The sequence below is a fragment of the Alexandromys fortis genome, unplaced genomic scaffold (genome assembly GCF_014885135.2).
Source record: "Alexandromys fortis isolate MF-2015 unplaced genomic scaffold, M_Fortis_MF-2015_v1.1 scaffold_36, whole genome shotgun sequence".
In the NCBI taxonomy this organism is placed as follows: Eukaryota; Metazoa; Chordata; class Mammalia; order Rodentia; family Cricetidae; genus Alexandromys; species Alexandromys fortis.
Window position 1 is genome coordinate 6,603,544 of NW_026067915.1, and position 20,527 is coordinate 6,624,070.

A 20,527-nucleotide genomic window follows, 5' to 3' on the forward strand; every position below is an offset into this window, starting at 1 on the left:
GGGGTACTGGGATGGAGGAATCGCCAATCCATAGGGTGTCATTCATAAGAAAAAGAAGAGCGATTCTTTCAAGACACTCAACCTACCATAAAAATGTCATAATGTTCTGTGTGTGTGTGTGCGCGCGCGCATGTGTGTGGGCGTGTATGCATGTGCTTGTATGTATGCCTGAGTGTGTATGTACATGTCTACCTCATTTGTCAACCCCTTGGGTACCACAGACTTATTTTTGACACAGAGTCTCACAATGCCTGGAACTAATTTACTAGGTTAGGTTGACTTCCCAGCAAGTCCCAGGGATCCCCCTGTCACCGTCTCTCCAGGACTGGGATTACAGAAATATATCGCCACATCTGGGTGTCTTATATGGGTCTTGGGGATCAAATTCAAGTACTCATGATTATTGCATAGAAGCACTCTTCTGACTCAACTCTCCAGCCCCCAAATGTAACTATTCCAAAGAAGATATTTATTGACCTCTGTGGTAAATTTTTCTAGTTAAAGGTATAGACCTAGAGATGTTCTATACATGGGAGCTTTGCTGGCACTGTGGGCCTATTGCCAGGCAACGAAAATCCATCAGGCAGTTCATTTTCTCTGTGACACATTCTGCAACCTCTGAAAGCAGAACAATGTGAACAATGGCCTCTTCCTCACACCTTCCGAAGCCAGGCATCTCTGTTCACAGAAGAGTCATGTTTCCTCTGGGAGACACTGTGAATAGAAGACTCAGGGTCTCTAACACTCTGCTTCTCATTCCACGGCTCACAAAATACGCATACTTCATAGCTGTGAAAAAGTTCAAATTGAAATCCAGAGGCCCAAATCTAAATTTTCCCAGCAGGCCCAGGGGAGGTAAACAGTTGGAGGAAAATGTCAACAAAGATGGCGGGGGGGGGGGGGAATCAAAATGAAGAACTCAATACTTACTGCTCTCACCGCCTGAGGTACAGATGTTGCGAACGATCCTCTTCTTCACCTTTCTCAGCTCGTCGAAGTTATGGACCGTCAGTTTCTTCTCTGCTGTCCCTGTGATCTGGATCAGCTGTTGGTCATCCACGTCCCCAATGCCCACTGAGTAGATGTCCACACCTTTGTGTCTCAGCTCCTCAGCGGCCTGAGCCACCTCGTCTTGGGACCGGCCATCTGTGAGGACCAGCAGCACCTGAGGGGTCCCTGCATTGATCCTGCTGCCTGTGTCTGGCCGGAAGTAGTGCCTCACCTTCCTGAGTGCGTCTCCGATATGGGTGTATCCAAAGATCTGCTGAATGCTCTCAATCTGGGAGGAGATCTCCTTCTCCCCTGTGAATGCCCCCAGCAGAAACTCCGATCTGTAGCTGTCGCTGAACTGGGCCACTCCTATGCGCACTCGGTTGAGGCTGACATCAAAGTCTTGAACAACTGATGCCAGAAACTCCTTCATCTTCTGGAAGTCATTTGGATGGATGCTGTTTGACCCATCCATGAGGAAAACGAGGTCAACCTTTTCGATTTCACAATCTACAGAGAGGAAAGGAAATGAGTTAAGACCAGGAGACTCTTCTTTCTTTAACCTGCCAGGAGTCAACTGGACATCTGCTGCTCTACAGAAATAGTATTTTCAGATTGGTTCCTTATCTCATGCTATCCTGTGGTCACATTAATTGGAGAATAAATAAATACAAATGATCCTTTCATAAAGACAGCAGGAGCCATGCACTGCTAACCCATCCACTCCGTGTTTCTCTTGGCTCTGTCTTCTTGGTCTTGCGCCATTTTCTGTTTTGACCTGCCAGAGAACCGCCAGCAGTGCTATACAAAGACTTCTCTCCTCATCTGCGATCTCTGCTCAATCTTCCCAGAAGGCCGGGGACAGTAGTAGCACAGCAAACAACATTAACACATGCTCACACAGAGATTCAAATAGAAGCAGATGGTCAGTATTATTAGCTTGGCCTCCCTGGTCCAGTTGATCCAATAATTTTTTTTTCTGGTTTATTAGGGCAAATTACTTAAAAAGCATGCTTTCTGCTCTCTGTCTGACTTTTCTATCAGCCTCCTCTCTCTGGTGTATGTAGGCAAAATACCAACTTAAGAAAAAATGGTTTTGAGCACATAATGTAATATAGTCAGAGATTATCCCATTGCATGATTGTGACACATACAAAACAAAGGGAACAAGAGAGGCCATTGCTAATAGATAGGTTATGCCCAGCACACACTCGTCTGCATCTGCTAGCTTTCTGCTAAGCCTTTTAAATTATGTGTAAGTGTGTGTAGGGTGTATGTACATTAGTATGTAGGTGTGTGCAGCCGTGCATGAAGGCCAGATGGGAATCAGTTGTTATGGTTTATCCTCTCCACCTTCATCCGTTAAGACAGGGTCTCGGGGAAGCTGGAGCTAGACTGACAGCCAGTGAGCCCCAGTGACCCCCTCATGTCTCAGTCCCCCCATGGAGCGAGGCTGACAGGCACGGCCAGCTTTTTACATGAGAGTTGAACCCATGTTCTCCTGCTTGCATAGCAAGTGTTCTCTAAGCCATCTCCTCAACCTCAACCTAGCTCTCAGTGTGGTCTCCGAAAAGGCAAAAGGTGGCAGCTTTGCCACAGATGAGAGAAAAGAAGGCAGGGTGAATACAGCTCCTTCAGGAGTGGATGAACTCATTATACTCCGCTTCAGACTCGCATCTCCTTTCTCCTTTCCTTTCCCGACGGGGACATTTCAGTCCGAAACTGCAGTTGTCAGCTTCCATAGAGAATAAAAGGGAAGACCAAATTTTAGGCATTTGCTATCAAGGAAATAAAGATTTGTCCTCGTTTCTAGTAACAAACAGAAAGATTGCTAGTTTTCCAGAGAAAAAGCTAGAGGCTACATTTTTAGGAGGCAAATCTCATAACAAACAAACAAAACCAGGAAAGTTAAATAATTTTGAAAAAGAACTGTACCCACATGTTGGAATTGTGAACCAACAGAAATTCCTCTAATAAAAACATCTTTATTATTTTTTTAGAGCACAAAATTGCTTTTATGTTTTTCCACCTACTAGTCATCCTTTTTGAAAAGCAAATCTGTCTCTTCCTGTGAAAGGCCTTAGAAAAAAGGCTAAGGCTCTCTTTCACGCTTTTTTTTTTTTTTGTGGGGGAAGGAAAAGATGAGCTTACATGATAAAGCAGGTCTAGCCTGGAACTCAAGAGTGTAGCCTAGGAAGGCCTCAAACTGCCTTGGCCTGCCAAACACTAGAACTAAAGATAGGCAGCACCATGTCTAGTTAGATGAGACATGCAAAATGCCAGCTGAATGCATGAACAACGAATGAGCGTGCACACACACATACACACACCACACACATGCACACAGTCACATGGCCTCTAGCTGCCAGAATGGAAAGATGGGCAAAGGGAAGCTGGCTGCTCTCTGTCATAGAGCCCTCAGAGCCTGGACTGAAGTGTTTAATACCCAAGTCTGTTTTTTCAATGAACTCGGACCAGAAACAAATCCAAAAAGAAACCAAGGATATTTGGCCTGAGGTAAAAATGACTTCAGACAATGGATGATTGCCCTTACAAGAGGGCAGAGTTGGCCTAGAAAAAGACCATCCTGAGTGAGGTAACCCAGACCCAGAAAGATGAACATGGCATGTACTCACTCTTAAGTAGAGACTAGCTGTAAAGCAAAGGATAACGAGCCTATAGTCCATGACCCTAGAGAAGCTAAGTAACAAGGTGAACCCTAAGAGAAACACATATAGGTTCTCCTGGGAAGGGAAAATAGACAAGAACTCCTGACATAATTGGGAGTATGGTGGTCAGGGGAGAAGGGAGGGCAGAAGAAGAGGATGAAGGGAGAAGGGGTGGGGGAGAAGACCTTGAGGAAAAGGATAGTCAAGATGGAGGAAGGACAGAGAAGAGAACAAGAAAAGAGATATCTTGATTGAGGGAGCCATTATGGGGCAAGAAACCTGGCACTAGAGAAATTCCCAGGAATCTACAAGGATGACCCCACCTAAGACCCTAAGCAATAGTTTAGAGGGTGCCTCAACTGGCCTTGCCCTGTAGTCAGATTGATGACTACCTTAAATGTCACCATAGAAACTTCATTCAGCAACTGATGGAAACAGAGGTAGAGACCCATACTGGAGCACTGGACTGACTGAGCTCCCAAAGTCCAGCTGAAGAGTGGGAAGAATGAGGATATGAGCAAAGAGGCCAAGACCATGATGGGGACACCCACTGAAACAGCTAATGGGAGCCCATCACCTCTGGTCAGACAGGGAAGGAACCAGCATAGAATCAAACTAGACCCCTGAATGTGGGTGACAGTTGTATGGTTGGGGCAGACTGAGGGACCACTGGCAGTAGCACCAGGATTTATCCCTACAGCTTGTACTGGCTTTTGTTGGAACCTATTCTCTTTGGATGGACACCTTGCTCAGCCCAGATATAGTATCTTTCCTCAGAGCAATGTGTCTTACCCTCTCTGAGGAGTGGATAGGGGGTGGGGTTTGGGAGGGAAAGGTGGGAAATGGGAGGAGGGAAGGGAGTGGTAATTGGGATAGGTATGTAAAATAAAAAAAAGTTTGTTTTCTTTTTTTAAAAAAAGAATTTTTTTAAAAGTGGGAAAAAGACACCTAAGTAAACCTATGTTCTAATAAAGAGAATCTTTTCAAAAACAGCAGAGTTCCCAGTGTCAGAAGAGCCCAGGTGGGAGGAAACAGAGTGTTTTCAAATGGTTTTCTCTTGAGGAAGAGGATAAATGAAATACCTTGAAGCACTGTCAAACTATGAGATTCTGTAAAGTAGGAAAACCACTTCAAATTTCGGTTCCTTCTCGCCTCCCTAGAAAACTTGTTCTCAAGTGTGACGGGTTGGTGTCTCACTCATGTGGTTTTATTTTTAATAATTGGGGAAAAACTCAATTGACAGGCCTTACCGACTTTTGAAGAGTTACAGACACTGGCTGATACATCGGAAAATATCCCTTTTAGGCCTCCAAACGTCTCTACAAAGTAGTACTTGTCACTTGAGCCTGCCATGGCTAACAGCTCCCAGCTATTGGCACCAGCAATCCCCACTGCCAGGACGAGAATGCCTTTGTCCCTCAGGGTCTTGGCGGTGGCATTGAGTTTCTCTGCATCATGAGATTCTCCATCGGTGATCACAATGAGGACTTGGGGGACCCCCTTGTGCAAACGGCTGCCCCGGGCTTCAGTGAACATGTGATCTGAGAAGGCCAGGGCCTCAGCAGTGTAAGTGTTACCCCCCATGGGCTGGTCATTCTGGAGCGCTGAAATCACCTCCAACTTTGTGCCTAGGTCATCCAGATAAAACAGCACTTCCGGGTCATCAGCATACTTGAGAGCTCCAAACCGGACCTGATTTTTGCCCACGTCAGCTTTTTTTACCAGGCCGATCATAAAGTCCTTCATGATGCTGTATTCTTGGTAGTCAATGCTACCAGAGCTATCGATGACAAACACAACATCCAAAACTTCAATCCGTTTGCATTCTGAAAAGAAAAAAAAAAAAAGAAAGATAGATAGAAAACCATTTGAGATTCACTGTGGGAAGTCCCCCAATTTCCATTTACATGGCTGGTGTTGTCTTCAGGAACACACAGATGGCCAACTCTCTGGATAACAAAGTACCTGCTGTGCTATTCTGTACTCAGGTGAGCTTTCAGAACAAGGAGAGTGTGGCATGAAGCCTATACCACAGTAGGAGGAGCTCGAGGGGCCATCCCAAAGTATCAGGAGTAGAATCTCAACCATTAGACTAAAAAATGGAAAATTATAACTCTGTATGGATTTTCCCATATAAATGATCCCTTTCCCATATGCTTTTACTTATACAGCTTATTTTTAAGTTATAAGGATCTTGAGAAGCTATTGACATCCCGTGGGGAAAAGACAAAACAACAACAGAAAGAATTTAACAGCGCTACATTTTTTTTTATCATGGTTCTATGTTGGCTGATTGCTAAGCCCACATTTTCTTCCTTTTTGACTTTCTTGAAATATTTATTTCTACTATTAGGACTCATCATAAAAAGGAGGCCGGTTCTCATTTAGCTCAAGCACGTTGTCCTAACATGATACTCTGGTGAACTTGTTAAGCCTGAGGTCAGCACTACAGCAAAGATGATCAGGAAAGACCTAATTTCAAATTCATCTAAAGGAGCACATCCAGCTGTGAGTTCTAGTGGTTAACTCCTCCTTTCTGGAGAAGTGGAGTCCTGAGATGGTCATTTGGTCTTTATGTTGGGAGTACATATTCTCCCTGAATCTTAGATAAAGTGGGTCCAAACGCATGTTAGCTCATCCGTTCTCGAGAAAAAGACCTGGGAGAAAGTACTCCCCCAGTGCCCGGCTGGCTCTCATATTTCCATCTTTTGTGGGTCATGTGGTGGACTATTGAAAACACAAGAGCCAGTGTACTCAACACTGACCGGAGCCATGTGTACGGAGCCAAAAAATCAAATTCCCAGGAAAGGCTGACCCCGCTGAGGAAAACTGGGTCCCTCCAGCTGTCTGCTGGCTGTGAATATGGCTTGGCTTACTCAGAAACTCAGGGGGAGGAGGGGATGTTTGCTCAGCATTGGAGCCCTTCAAAGAACTTGTACTTATTATGGATGGCATTGCCAGGGAACAGGAACCAGATGTAATCCCTCTTCTACCAAACACAGATAACTACCACCAAACCCCACAGTGGGAGCTGAACATACCCATTGCTAGAATAACAAGACAATGTCTTTTCTCCCTTAAAAGTATGAAAATACATATTTTTCAGAGTGAATTTTCAGAATACTTCTATCATGAAATCTAGGGGTCAAGAACAATGTGACTGCCTATGTTTGCTGGTCTTCTGTTAATTTGTTTTGGGGGGAAGGTGAGAGGCTGGGGTTCAGTCCATGACCTTGAGAGAGCTCTACCACTGAGCTGCATCTTCTCCCTGGAGCTTAGGTTTGCCCGCTTCCATTATTCTGCAGTGTTGCAGGAAGAGTGGGCAGCCTGCCACTTACTTCCCTGGAAGATTCTATTGCTCAAGTTCACTAACTACAGCCATGTTTTGTAAGGTTTCGTCGAGAGTTTAAAAAAACATTTCATTTGATCAAACAGATGCTGAGCTAAACATGTCTTTCTAATCAGGAGGTTATGTTCCTCTACCCCTGCCTCAGCAGCCTTCATGTGGTCTAATGGCACAAGACATATAAGACTGGGCCCCTCATTGGAAAGCTGGGCCAACTGTTTCAGGATTCATGCTCTAACATTGTTCGTGGGCTTGTGCTGAAAGTAGGCTCAGCTGGAGCGACTGCCTTGTAGAGGTCCCACCTCTTCTCTGTTTTGCTTTCCTTCTATCCATCCTGGAAGTACTTCCTCAGTAGACTCCTTCCACAAGAGCTCTTGACAAACCCATTCTTTCCAGGGACCCTGACATAAGACCTGGTAACATCACTTTTCTTAAGGGAGTAAGTCACATTAGGACTATTATTTATCTGCAAATGGGAAAACTAGGTAGGCCAAAACCATTCCTTTATGGATTGATTTTTCTTTGGGGGGCAGTGGAGCATTGAGCCAAGGTCTTACTCTGTATTCCAGACTAGCCTTGAACTCATGGCCATTTTCCTGTCTCAGCTTGGATACTGGGATTACAGGCATGAGCCACCATACCCAGCCTTTATCATTTAACTCAAAAGCTCAAAGGCACTAAATCAAACATTTCAATTAAGAAACGTATAGCATCCGAGTACAACTCTGTTTAGCCCCCCTGTTGTGACTGTGCCCATGCTTACCTTCACGGGGACTGCAGATTCCCAGAACAAGGTCATCTTCAATATGCTGCAGAATGTCAAAGTTCTCAACATAGAAAACCATCTCTTGTTTCCCACTGATCTCCTCGAGCTGGGTGACATTGGAGCCAAATACGCCCACTGAGTAGATAATCACGCCATCTCTCCGAAGTGCTGCTGCTGGTTCCCTTACTAGGTCCTGAGCCTCACCATCTGTGATGAGAATGAGGAACTTCCTGACATTGGGCCGGGCCCCCTTGCTGGGGCTGAAGTACTGGGACACAAAGCTCAGGGCACTGCCTGTCAAGGTTGTTTCTCCAATGTGAGTCATTTGGTCGATGGCACTGGAAATGTCACTTTGGGTCATGAATGTGTTGAGCTGGAACTCCTCCTTGTTTTCATGGCTGAACTGGACCACACCAATTTGCACCCGGTCTGCCCCAATCTGGGATTTGCTCACCAGGTTCTTCATAAACGTTTTCATCTTGCTGAAGTTTTCAGGTCCTATGCTGCCAGAACTGTCCACCAGAAACATGATGTCCGCTTTCATGTCTCTACAGGCTGTGTGGGAGAAATTGGGATGTTTATTTGCATCACTGAACATAAAAAATTAAGAGTGCATAGGAAAACCCAAGTCACAAATAATTCTATGTTCAAGCTTGGTGTGTGCCTCATGAAGAGAGGAAAACAAAGCATCCCAAGGCTCTTCTGTTCCTTAGTAATGAAGTATTTCAACACCAGCACCACTGGGGCCAGGTCATATTTACTGTAGTAGTGCTCTGAATATCGATCTATAAAATGGCTAGCAAAGACCTTCGCTTCATCCATTCTGTGGATGCCAAGAAAGCTCCCTACTTAGGACACACAAAAAAATGTATCTACAAGTCACCGAATAGCCTCAGAGAGTAAAAACCCTGAGTGGAAGCCGCTGATACAGTGCTTCAAAGAAATTCATACAAGTTCGTTTATAAAATGAGATGTCAATCAGATGGCCATGCCCCTCTACGTCGGAACGTCTTTGATTGTATTATACACATGGCACCTACTCGTACATCCTGCTAGGGCTTCACTAGAAAGAATCCCTCCAAACACCTCTGCCAGTCATCAGATACCAACTTACACTACCATGGGGTTTTGCTTTGTTCTGGAGAGAAATATAATCACACAGGGCAATAATCTCAACATAAAAATGCATGTCGCCCCCGACTAACAGTGTCCCTTTGTGAACCGCTGTCTGAAGGCCAAGCTACATCATCTCCTACCTTCTTCAGCACAGATCTCTTGAACCACCTCGTTCCTTATGTCCCTCAGGGCATCGAACTCATGCACGTAGTAAACTCGCTTTTCCTCTCCCGCTATCTCCCGCAGCTGTGTTTGGTTGGCTTCCTTTACTCCGATAGCATGGACTCGGATGTTTTCCTCTCTCAGCCTGTGCGCAGGTTCCAGGACACTATCCTGGGACATGCCATTCGTCAGAATGACAAGGTGACATGGCACTTTGTTTCCTCGCTGCTTCTTGGCTTTCTGCAACAGCTTCAGGGTGAAGTTCAGGGCTGCACCTGTGTTGGTGTTCCCGCCCATCTGCCTGATGTTCTCGATGGCTTTTCCCAAGTCAGGCTTGCTGGTGTATTTACTGATCTCAAATTCCAAGTCCCAGGTGTCGGCATACTGCACGGCTCCGACCCGTACCTTGTGGGGAGCAATGTTGAACATGGCCACCACGTCTGACAGGAAGGTCTTCATTTCGTGGAAGTCTGTGGGCTGGGTGTTCCCTGAACCATCAATGAGCAGATAGATATCTGCTTCTTCTGTGTCCACACAGGCTAAAACAGAACCAAACAGAACCAAAACATTGAATGTAGCATTCGGGGCAAACGGAAAAGAGAAAGGAGTGCAGAAAAGAAAGGATAAACACCTACAGAAGAAAGAAGGGAGTAGCTTCTCAGCATCAAAGACCTGCTTTCCCAGCTTGAGACAGGGCTCAGCATCAGTTGGGTGAAATGAGTTGCTTCAGACAGTGAGACTATAACCCTGATTCTCTGCCATGGATAAGGATAGCTATAGGTATAGGAAAACTAGAAGCTGCTCTCTGCAAGTTGCTTTTCTCCATTAGTAAGTCACACCCAGAGGAAAACGATCGACTGTGGAATAGATGGTGTGTAACACAGCACTGTGAGTGGATGAGTTCTCTTTCCTACAATCTAGAAGAAACTGTTTACTTTTTACACTCTCCTGAGACACAGTGATACGGTAAGTAAGCTATAAATAATCCTTGCATAATATATACAAATGTGTTTACATATACACAGATATGAAAATACTTATATAGTACCCATGAGTACATATGTACATATGTATAAAACAAATACCATGTACATGCAAACATACAGTCCCTTCCCTCTCTTTAATTTGCAGGCAATAGATTGTTACTTATTAATTTGTCTTTCACATAAGTCATGTTGACCATTTATTCTCTAATTTGGCCTTGGGGTTAAAGGAAGAGAAAGGGAATAAGAACGCAGTACAGGAAAGATAAGGGAACTGGTCAGGCCAAGAATGCAAATCAGCAAAAGGGACGGAGAAGAAAATGATGACCCAGGACATAGTGAAATAACCAGCCCAGTTAAAGCCCTGCCAAGGAGGACATTCCCTTCCCCACAGTCACACTGCAGTAGATTTTAGTGTCCCCCAAGCTGGACTTCCTAGAACCCAACTAAACTTAAAATTAGAAATGCATTTGCCCACCCACCTCAGAGCCCCCAAGTCCCTTCTGTACCGACAACACACAGAAGGGGAGAAAAAAGAAGCCTCTAGAACGGCCTTGTCCCAGTGAGGCTTTACCAGATTTGAGGGTTTCAGTCCGCTCTGAGAGGACAGAGACCGTGTGTGTGATTTGGTTCCGCAGCTTCTTCAGGAACGTCTTGTTGTGGGTGGCCAGCTCAGAGAAGTCGCTCAGTTTGGAGGCGAACTGCTCTGCGGGGTGGGATGCAATCTTCTCCAGTTGATCTTGGCTGGCCCCTTCTATGCCCATGGTGAAGATGGTCACTCCCTCACGCCGGAGGTTGACAGCTGCCTTGGTCACGTTGTCCTCTGATGCTCTGTGGGTCACCAGTACGGCAATCTGAGGCACCCCCTGGTTCTTCCGACTGCCCCTCTGTGTGCTGAAGACTTCCTTCCTGGTCTTTCTGAGGGCATTCCCAGTGTAGGCCTGCCCTGTGAGGGGAGACAGGTCCTGTATGTGCTGCAAGATCTCTGTCTTATTGATACCCTTGCTCAGCGAATTGATCACCCTCGTCTCATTGCTGTAGGCCACCAGGCCTACCCTCATGCAATTTTCCTTAATGTCAAGGGCAGAGACACTTTCCTCCAGGAATGCTTTCAGATGGTCAAGATTCTCCTGGCTGCCATTAATGGCCATATCCAACAGGAACACGACATCAGCCACAGAAGGGCCTTGGCAAGCTGTGTGGGGAAAGGAATGAATGAGTACAGTTATACAGGAGGGTTGGGACTTCTGAGCATCACAGGACACGCAGAACATACACTAGAACTCATCTGTATACTCAAAGAAGGCATGACACGATTGTGAGGCTGAGATGACAGGGGCCAGGTGCAAAGACTGAGTCTAAGCTAAGCTCCCAGCTTTAAAAATGAGATACAGGGTTTACCTTAGAGAGTTGGCCGAGGTATGAAATAATATATTCAGCATGGAGACTGGCACAGAAAAGTCATTTAATGAAGACTAGCTATTAAATGAAAAACATTTAAGTGTCGCCTTCATTATACTCAACGGCTCAAGTCTAAGAAATGAGAATGGGTACACTTGCATTTTCAATTATTTGGGAAAGGCACTAGTAGTAAAGATTCATATTTTGTAAGTTACCACCACCAAAAAAGCATTCTGTATCATCAATAGGTCATCTCAAACTGATTTAACCAAGAGGACAGACTGTAAAGAACTCAGAATCAAACAGCAGAATAGGCAGTGTGAGTGTATGCTACCTGACTGGAACCAGGAGACTTGATCCAGCTCTGGCTACACAAGGCTGCCCGGCACTGGGACAGACCATATTATTTTAGTTCTTTGCTTCAGAACAGATTTGGATCATCAGAGGCTGGCTTTAGCCTTGCCATTTTTTCATTATGTGGTCCCAGAAGCTGAAGGTTTCTCCAGGAGCAAATTTGTTTTTAGTGAATCAGCCATAAAACCACAGCAAGAACAAGCTAGGAAGGTGTCTCAGTGGGAATCTAGGTGGCAAGGAGAGGGTGCTGCAAACATTTTAAATTCTAGTCTGGGCTCTTTTTCCATCTTCCTCTCAGAGAGGCAGCTTCGCTTCTGCCTCTCTCCCCACTTCTCTGCTTCCCCCCCCCTCTCCTCTCTCTCCCTCCTTCATCCTTCCTCTTCCATAACCCCCTGAATAAACATTCAACCTCACCCTGCAAAAAAATAAATAAATAAATTCTAGTCTGGGGCTATATAAGTCATAGAAAACCAATCCCTGTGGGATTTATTAGTTTTTTTTTTTAAAATAGCCACAATCACTAGATCTTCTTGAACATACAGAGATATTCAATACTTGAAAATATCACCTATTGGAGGAAAAGGGTATTCACAGAATTTTAATCCTTCTCCTACACTGATTTTTTTTTCAAAATCATTTTGACATTGGTCCTATGCATACAGCCTCAACCCATTGTCTTGATTAAATTTTGTTATCAATTTGACACACTTAGAAGAAAAACCGCCTCTATCAGATTGACCTGTTGGCATGCCTATGAAGTGATGTAGGAGGGCTCAACCCACTGCGGGCAGCACCATCCCTAAGCAAGTGGGAGTACATAAGAGAGCAGGCCTAGCAAGCAGCGTCCCTCTATAGTCTCTGCTTCAGTTCTTGACTGAATGGACCCCAAGCCTGTCAACTAAAATAAGCTCCTTCTCCCCACATTGCTTTTGGTCAGCGTTTTATCACAGCAACAGAAAGCAAATCAGGACACCCACCTTCTACAATAACATCATCAGCCATTCCTTCCTTATACTTAGTTACGTCCTTGATGATCTCTGTCATGTTTGGGGCAAACGCACTGAGGTCTCTGACTGTCCTGAGGTTGAAATGGAACTGGGATGTGGCCATGGCCTTCAGGTTTTCCTCAGAAGCCTTTTGCACCCCCACTGAGATGATCTTCACCCCATCTTCCCTCAGGGCCTTTGAAGCCTCTTCCACATCATCCTCAGACTCGGATGAAGCCAGCACCACCAGGATCGGGGGGAATAGTTTCTTGTCTCTTCCATTTGTGGGGGCAGAGAAATAGGTCCTGTGGGCCTCTTGCAGGGCGTTCCCTATCTTCAGGGACCCACCGATGAACTGGAAGTTCTTCTTCAGGTGGTTCAGCATGGGGTTCCTGTTCTTGAAGGTGCCCAGCTGGAACTCGTTGTGGAGAGCATCGCTGTACTGGGCCAGGGCCACACGGTACTTGTCGGCCTCTATGGGGAGGCTGCTGATCAGCTTGGTAAGGAAAGTTCTCACAAGAAGGAAGGACTTCATCCCTAGGTGATCTGAGCTGTCCACCAGAAACACCACATCTGCATACTCGGGATCTATAAAGTCAGAAATACAGCAAAAATTTTAGAAATTGTTTTCCATATTTAATGCCAACTCGTGTGTGTGTGTGTGTGTGTGTGTGTGTAAACAGAAACTTAGTTTCATCTTTGAATTTTGTTTCAGTACCTTTGTGAACAAATCAACATCCCACAATCTCCCAGGAAGAAGAGGGGTTTAGTTCATGGTGTGAGTGCTTTGTACAACTTCATATGGCAAAGTTTTGCAACAATAAACATCATTTTGCAAAGAATTAGCAAACTGGGAATGTGTAAATTTAGCAAAATAAAAAGGCAGGTGTTGTCTTAATGGGCAATTTCCCCTGTTCTTTTTACAGAATTGGGACACCACACACATACACACACACACTGAAAGTTTTTATCAAATCAGATTTCTCCAAATTGGTTTGAGCGATGAAACCTAAAGTCTTGCATTGCAATTCTCATTTAATCAATGCCTTAGCTTACCTACTTGATTTGTAAACATCATTTTTGTACTATAAAGTGCTGAACTGATGAAGTGTAAGACATCACAAATACACAGGATTAGCTTACTCTGTGGGAAAGTTAGCTATAATATATTCAGCAAATCTTTGAATGAGCATTATGATTGATACATTTATTTATACATATGCAAAATATAATGGCAGCAAAGAATTTGAGGTAAGAAATGAGACTATAATCTTGGTTTCAATTAAAAACATATCTTATCTTGGAATATAAAAACCTTTTCTAACCATTAACAATTTGCTAGTTGTGTAGCACATATATATATATAGTACACACACATATATATCGTGTGCTGTCATTATAATATATAATCAAATACATATAAATAGCATGTAGATTATGTGCATCATATATATTATACACATGTATGTACACACACACATACATATATATGCATGAATGACATAGTATCATTATCCCAGACTGGCTTTGAAATCTTGATTTCCTGCCAGAACCTCCCAAGAGTTACAGGCATGTATCTATCACTGTGATAGTCTCTGGAACTAAATATTTATTTTACAGAAAATCAGAGATTCCATACTTGCTTCATTTCCTCATGGCTGCTTGTCTGGTCCCTGGACTTGCAACTACTTTATCATGAAGGCAGATAGAGAAGCCATGCATATTTGTGTGCATGTTATCTGAGAAAATGCAGTGCAGTTGGATCGAGTGGCAGGGAAGCCTGCCTATCGCCAGCTATTTCTATGAGCAATCTCCTCTACTTTAAATAAGGAGGTTTGATTAGCAAATGGCCAGGCTATCTCCTCACTTTAAGATCTCATCACAATTGGTTACTAGATAAATGGCTATCACAAGTCATAATAGTCCTGGTTTTTGATTTTTTTTTTTTTTTCTCTGCTAGGAAACTAGCCCTGGCCTCCATCATTCGGTCTCTGTGAATATCTGACCAAATCAATCAGTCCTTTCTAGTCCTTTAAGTGACCTCACGCCCAGCAATCTGAGATTCTACCCTTTACCACACAGCCAGAAACATTTGGGAGAAAATGAGCAGAGGGGCCAGTCAGGACCTTCTTCAAGGGAAGGCCGGGTACCCAGTCCAGAGAACCCTGTTGAGGGTGGCTTGCTGTATGACCTTCAGTGGCCTTTCTACTCATGCAGAAGCTCATCTATTTTGTGTGGGAAAGGCATTTGGCTGATTAACAAAGCAAGTTCCAGGTCCTTCTTCATGTCTAAGCCATGTAATTGTGGGGCGGGGGTGGAGATGGACTCTTCCTCCAAAGCTTAAGGCTCAGAGAGACATGGAATAATGATACTTTAAGGGGCAAAGTCTGGCTTATCTCCACTAAGCTCGTTTCAAGGTCACAATCCTAGAGAAAGTTATAAAGTCGGTGTAGGTGGTTCTGGATGTGAGCTGGCCCCCACGCACCAACTTACACAGGGCTGTTTCACGTGAGTTCCTGACCACAACCCTGACAGCGAGTGCTAGGAGCTCTCTCTCCAGGGTAAACACATGGATGCCTTTAGAAGCAGCGGTCAGTCCAAGACACTGCAGCTGCCACAGAATCTACACTCTCAGCCAAAGCAGCATTTGCAGGCAAGACAATTAAAGGCTAAATTTTCCAAAGAGATCCAGAGTAGACTGAATTAAGGACAGACGACAGCTTTCATATATTTTATCAGCAGCTCGGGATTTCCAGATATGAGGAACCAAAAAAAAAAAAAAAAAAAAAAAGATAAAACCTCGCCCCCACATCCTTACTGCCATTGAAATCAGCAATGTGAAGCTAATACCATAACTTAAACGGCCTCCACCCATTGACTAACATTGAGTATATATGTATATACAAAATAATGCGAGGAAAACACTTCCATATCTTCTTACCAGAATCTTGGCTCACACAAACATGGAAACAAGCCATTGTCAGGATCAAAATCAGCAGCATTTTCGTGTTACAGGCTGACGACCCCCAAAATTAAAGCTAAAAAAGAAAGATACGGGAAATCATTTGACTGTTATTATGAATCAAGACTCGCGTGGATGACAGCAGACAAAATTAAGACAATAAACTTGGTGTGAAAAGGGGTGAGGGGTGGCTAAGGTTCACCGGCCTTCGAACCTGTGAGGTGCCTTGGAGGAAAACGAAGCAACTCCCTGAGAGGTGTGCTTCCTGGAGGAAACATGAGACCCTGAACAGAGACAGTGCAGGTGGCCAGACACACTGTGTTCCCGTTAGTCTCTCCCGCATGCTCAGTGCACCCTGTCTGCTTGCCACCAGGACAGTGCAGAGTTCACTGTGCTGTGGTCTAAAACGGCTAATGTTGTCTCCTAACATGAACATGTAGTAGGTGCTTCCTGTTAAACCATTTGTATTCTAGGTATGGGCTGAAAACCCTGTTTTCCCCACTCCCTCCTTAGTTAGTTCTGTTATGATTGCCATTTATTTATTTATATTTTTATTTTTGAAACAATGTCTTACTATGTAAACCAGGCTGGCCTTGAATTTAGGGTTCTCCCTTTCCCTGGCTCCAGAGATTATATGCACCACCATGCCCAGATATTTTTTTCTCCTATATTCATTTTTAATTTTAGATTTTCTTATATATTTAAAAAGTTATAAATAAAAATATCATGTACGAAAATTAACCAGACCCCAAAAGACTCTACAACTCAAGACAGCTATTTTGGAACAGAAGCTTTGTAGCTTCATAATGGATCTTATTCTTTCACTATTGAACACATTTTAAACACTTATCTACACTCTAAAGTCATGACCGAATTAGAACTGAGCAAACAATTAGCCTGCTATCCGCTCATAACTGGTGGCCATAACCTGCGTTCAGTCATCTTGAAGCCCTTAGATTTGCCTTTCTGTTTCCTTCATGGTATACTTCGCCCACGTGTTCATTTGTTTACACATACACATATACCATCGGCTAGCTCTGTATACAAAGAGAGCATGAAGTTGTTATTCCAAGATTGTGGAGCTTGCTTAATATTATACATTCTAAGTCCATCCATTTTCCTATGAATTTTGTGCTTTCATTTTTCTGTAGACCTGAGTAGCATTTCTATATGTAAATGTAGCTTATATGTTTAATTTTCATTATCCATTTGTCTATTGATGGACAATTAGGTGGATTCCACTGATTTGTGCTTTATTCTTAAATCTGAGAGAAGAAAAAGGAACACGAGCTGTGTTTTGAAGGAAGACAGAAGGCTCACTTCTTAGTTTGTGCCCATTTGCCTAGACCCACACAGAGAAAGGGGCTCACAGTCCCAGCTTGGCCTAAAAGGCATTTTCAGCTACCCTGGAATGCCAGTCATGGAGTTAGACAGAATATCGAATACATTACAAATCAATATAAGCACACGGAGGACGTTTCCAATCATTTCCCCAGTAAATAAAAAGTGAGCTGGTCCATTTCTGAGCCTTGAATAATATTTCCATGTCCGGCTTAGTTGCTACCCAAAGTATATTCGCCATTTCAGCTATGGTCACCACACTCTACTTCAGGGTGCCCCTCCAGCTCAACAGCTCACATGTTCAGTGAAAGGACTATAGACTGGGGAACTCTATCCTTATTTCCCTGCCTGCCCCATCGTCCCTTTGACCTTCTCCTCTTTGAGACTCAGTTCCAATCCTTCGCAGGAGTCTAGACACCTCACACTTTGGAAGCTATGCAAAGCATCAAGCTCCAGGCAAGTGGAAATGAGTGGGCTGGGGCTGGGCTCCTAAGAGGTCATTTCAAACCAACCTTTTCATTTTAAATGGATAAGGATACCTTAAAAGAGAATGCCCACAGTAAGTATCATCTGTACATGAGTTACTAGTGTGTGTAAGAATAAACAAACGCTCCGTGTGTGTGTGTGTGTGTGTGTGTGTGTGTGTGTGTGTGTGTGTGTGTGGCGAGAGAGAGAGAAAGAGAGGGGGTGCTATAATAAAACAAGCAAGGGAGATCTTTAAGCCCAAGCTTGGGCAGCAAGGTTGTGCTGGGCTGGGCTGGAGCTCAGTGGTGAAGGGTTCACCTCTATCTTCAGTCCCAAGTAATAAGGCTTGGAAGGTAGAGATTATGTTTATTCTATCAAAGCATAGACAAGTGCCCACGATTTAAAGGTTGGTGTGCTACCAAAGATGATCAGATTTTCTCATGAGTATTTCAGAAATATCTGATCCCTTAAAGGAATATGAAGAATGAACAAGAGAGACTTAAGGCAATTAGCATAAAGTTTGGATTCCCAGCATACTTCACCTTCCTACCATGGTATCATCTTAATGCTGATTGCTTCTCATTATAGAAACCAAAGTGCGGGTCTCTTTAATCTGTATTCTGCTGTGTTACATCCATTCAGAATCAAGAAAGCAGAGGTTAATGTGGCTCCTCTGGAAGTTACATGTTATGAAATAGTTTTTTTAAAAAAATCTTGTCTTTGCAAAATTTCTGCAGTGCAGAAATTTATACTGCAGCTGAGAAGCTAGCTCAGTCACCCAAGCATTGGCTCTGAGCTCAGAGGGTTCAGAACATGATCAAGCCTTCTCTTGAGGTTTTGGAAATCAGAAGTCACAGAGAGACTTCTGTCCTACACGAGCCAACTCATAATCCAGGCCATAGTTACCAAATAAGATAGTTTAGAGCCCAGGGGAATGTAGAAGCAACATTGGCAGCATTAAGACAAATGTCATTTCTGTTTAATTGGGACATGCAGGATGCAGTTCTAAGCACTGGCTTTTTCTTCAGAAGTGTTATCTGCTGCGTCACTGGGGAAAACATTGGGTCTTTGCCATGGTGTCAAAGGTTAATGGCAGTTTACTCGTTAACCCTTCAAGGTGCCACCACTTCCCTCCTTCAAGCGGTTCTTCTACCCCCAGCCAAGTCAAAGGGAAGAAAAGGAAATGCTCTAAGGGGGTCTTAGGTCTATGTGAAGACGCTGACCACCAAGTGGGTTACACTCAAGTGGCCCTGAATAGCTCAGGCCATCTTTATTTCTACTTAAACTGAGTTTCTCTTACCAGGGTTACGTGAACAGCTTTACTACTGATTTCTAGTTTTGACTTTAAACACATCACAATTTAAGGGATGCATAGTGGTCATTATGATAGCCCCCATTGTTCCTCTTCACACGTTCCCAGTTCGCCTTCCCACCCCCTGCATAACCTTATTCTAGACTTAGAGCTCCGCATTTCTGCAGGTTTAACTAAATATCGAGCCAGACGCATCCTGCTCTCACAGCGCTTTTGTCAGCTGACAGCTACTTGCGGTTACAAAGTTAAAAAGCAATAGACACGGGCAGAGCGCTCTAAGGACAACAGTATTTAAACCCAGACAGTTATTTCATGTCTGCTAGATGTATTTTTATACGTTCCCTTTCTCCAGAGGGTCCCACGTTTCCATCTCTCGGTAAAGGCAGACTTTGGTAAGGCGCTCTCTTCCCATTCACCATACTGCACTTCTCCCACCGATATAAGCTCCTGAGTAGGGTAAAGCTGGATCTCTCCACCCTCCTGGAGCATCCCAGATCCTACCAATGATTCTATGCTTGGTGTCCAGGGAACGCACTCTCAACAGTGGCCACTATGTCCATTCCTGAGGCCTTTGCCCTGCTCTGTCTGCAGCCGTGGGAGCCATGGTCAGTGTTCCAAGTGTTGTTTTCTCAGATGGACCTAACTAGCTCTCCCAGGATTAGGAGTTGTAGTTAGTAATTCCAGATAAGAGATCTGAGAACCATTAGCTCCCCTGTTGATTCCTAGGGGAAAATATTCGAAAAGAACAGAATTTCCAGAGAAAATTACAGCTGTTGCACGTGTGTGTGACTGACAAAATAAAACTAAAAACCTCCCAAAGAATCACCATTATCTGAGAGAGAAAAGAGCCTGCAAGCTGCGTGAATTTTGCAGATTCCTATGCTGTCCTGTTGACTACTGGTTCTTGCCAAGTGAGAGTCCATTTCCACAGATGCCTTGCCCTGTGGAACCCGCCGGACGGGTAGTCAGATGCTGAACTGAGACTTGGCTGCATGGCTTCCGGCAGGTGGGGACGTACATGGGCACAGGGGCTGTGGAAGGCTAAGCATAGAACCCCAAAGATGCCTTTTGGGGAATACACCCAAGGGAGTGAGGTCACCACCTGGGCATGATATCTTTCCTCTCATGCCCTCCACAGCATTATTCATAATAGTTCCAGATACAGGAGTAACTTAGGCAGCTGTCAATGGGTGGATGGGGGATTTATATATAATGCTTTATAGAAGAATACTAGTTATCCTTTAAGAAGGGGAATGTGGGAAGACTTTGTCACTGGATGATTACATTACAGGAGGAATCCAACAAAAAAAAAAAAAAAGGAAGGGAGGAGGAAGAAGATGCTGATGAGGGGAGCAGAGGAGTGAGGAATAGGAAAACCTCAAATGGGCAAGTCTAGACACTCAACGTGCAACTCGAGGGCTGTGGTTAATGCATTCAGGATGTTTTCTCCTCTGTACACACAGAATGGCTAGCCTTGGAAGACGACGGCATGCTAAGTTCATTAGCAATCATATCTCTATAAATCAAAAGGCAAAAAAGTTTCTGAGACAAGAGGTGAAGAAATTTGTTGTTAGTGGTAAGGGGTTAGCTGTCAGTCTCTGCTTTGAAGAAATACTAAAAGAATTTCTGAATTTCTTAGGATAGCAGGAAACTAGCATAGTTCTGATATATATA

General features: G+C 44.1%; 1 protein-coding gene across 1 annotated transcript in view; it reads right to left on the reverse strand.

Annotated features, from left to right (window-relative positions):
• Window positions 1-20,527, reverse strand: part of Col6a6 (collagen type VI alpha 6 chain) — a 135,064-nt gene that overhangs the window by 82,891 nt on the left and 31,646 nt on the right. Inside the window, exons 2-8 of the mRNA XM_050139360.1 lie at window positions 15,715-15,811; window positions 12,765-13,361; window positions 10,607-11,227; window positions 9,028-9,588; window positions 7,769-8,326; window positions 4,910-5,485; window positions 931-1,500 (exon numbers count right to left, since the gene is read on the reverse strand). Coding sequence (XP_049995317.1) covers window positions 931-1,500; window positions 4,910-5,485; window positions 7,769-8,326; window positions 9,028-9,588; window positions 10,607-11,227; window positions 12,765-13,361; window positions 15,715-15,775 — 3,544 coding nt within the window. The 5' untranslated portion in view covers window positions 15,776-15,811. The remainder of the gene's footprint in view (window positions 1-930; window positions 1,501-4,909; window positions 5,486-7,768; window positions 8,327-9,027; window positions 9,589-10,606; window positions 11,228-12,764; window positions 13,362-15,714; window positions 15,812-20,527) is intronic.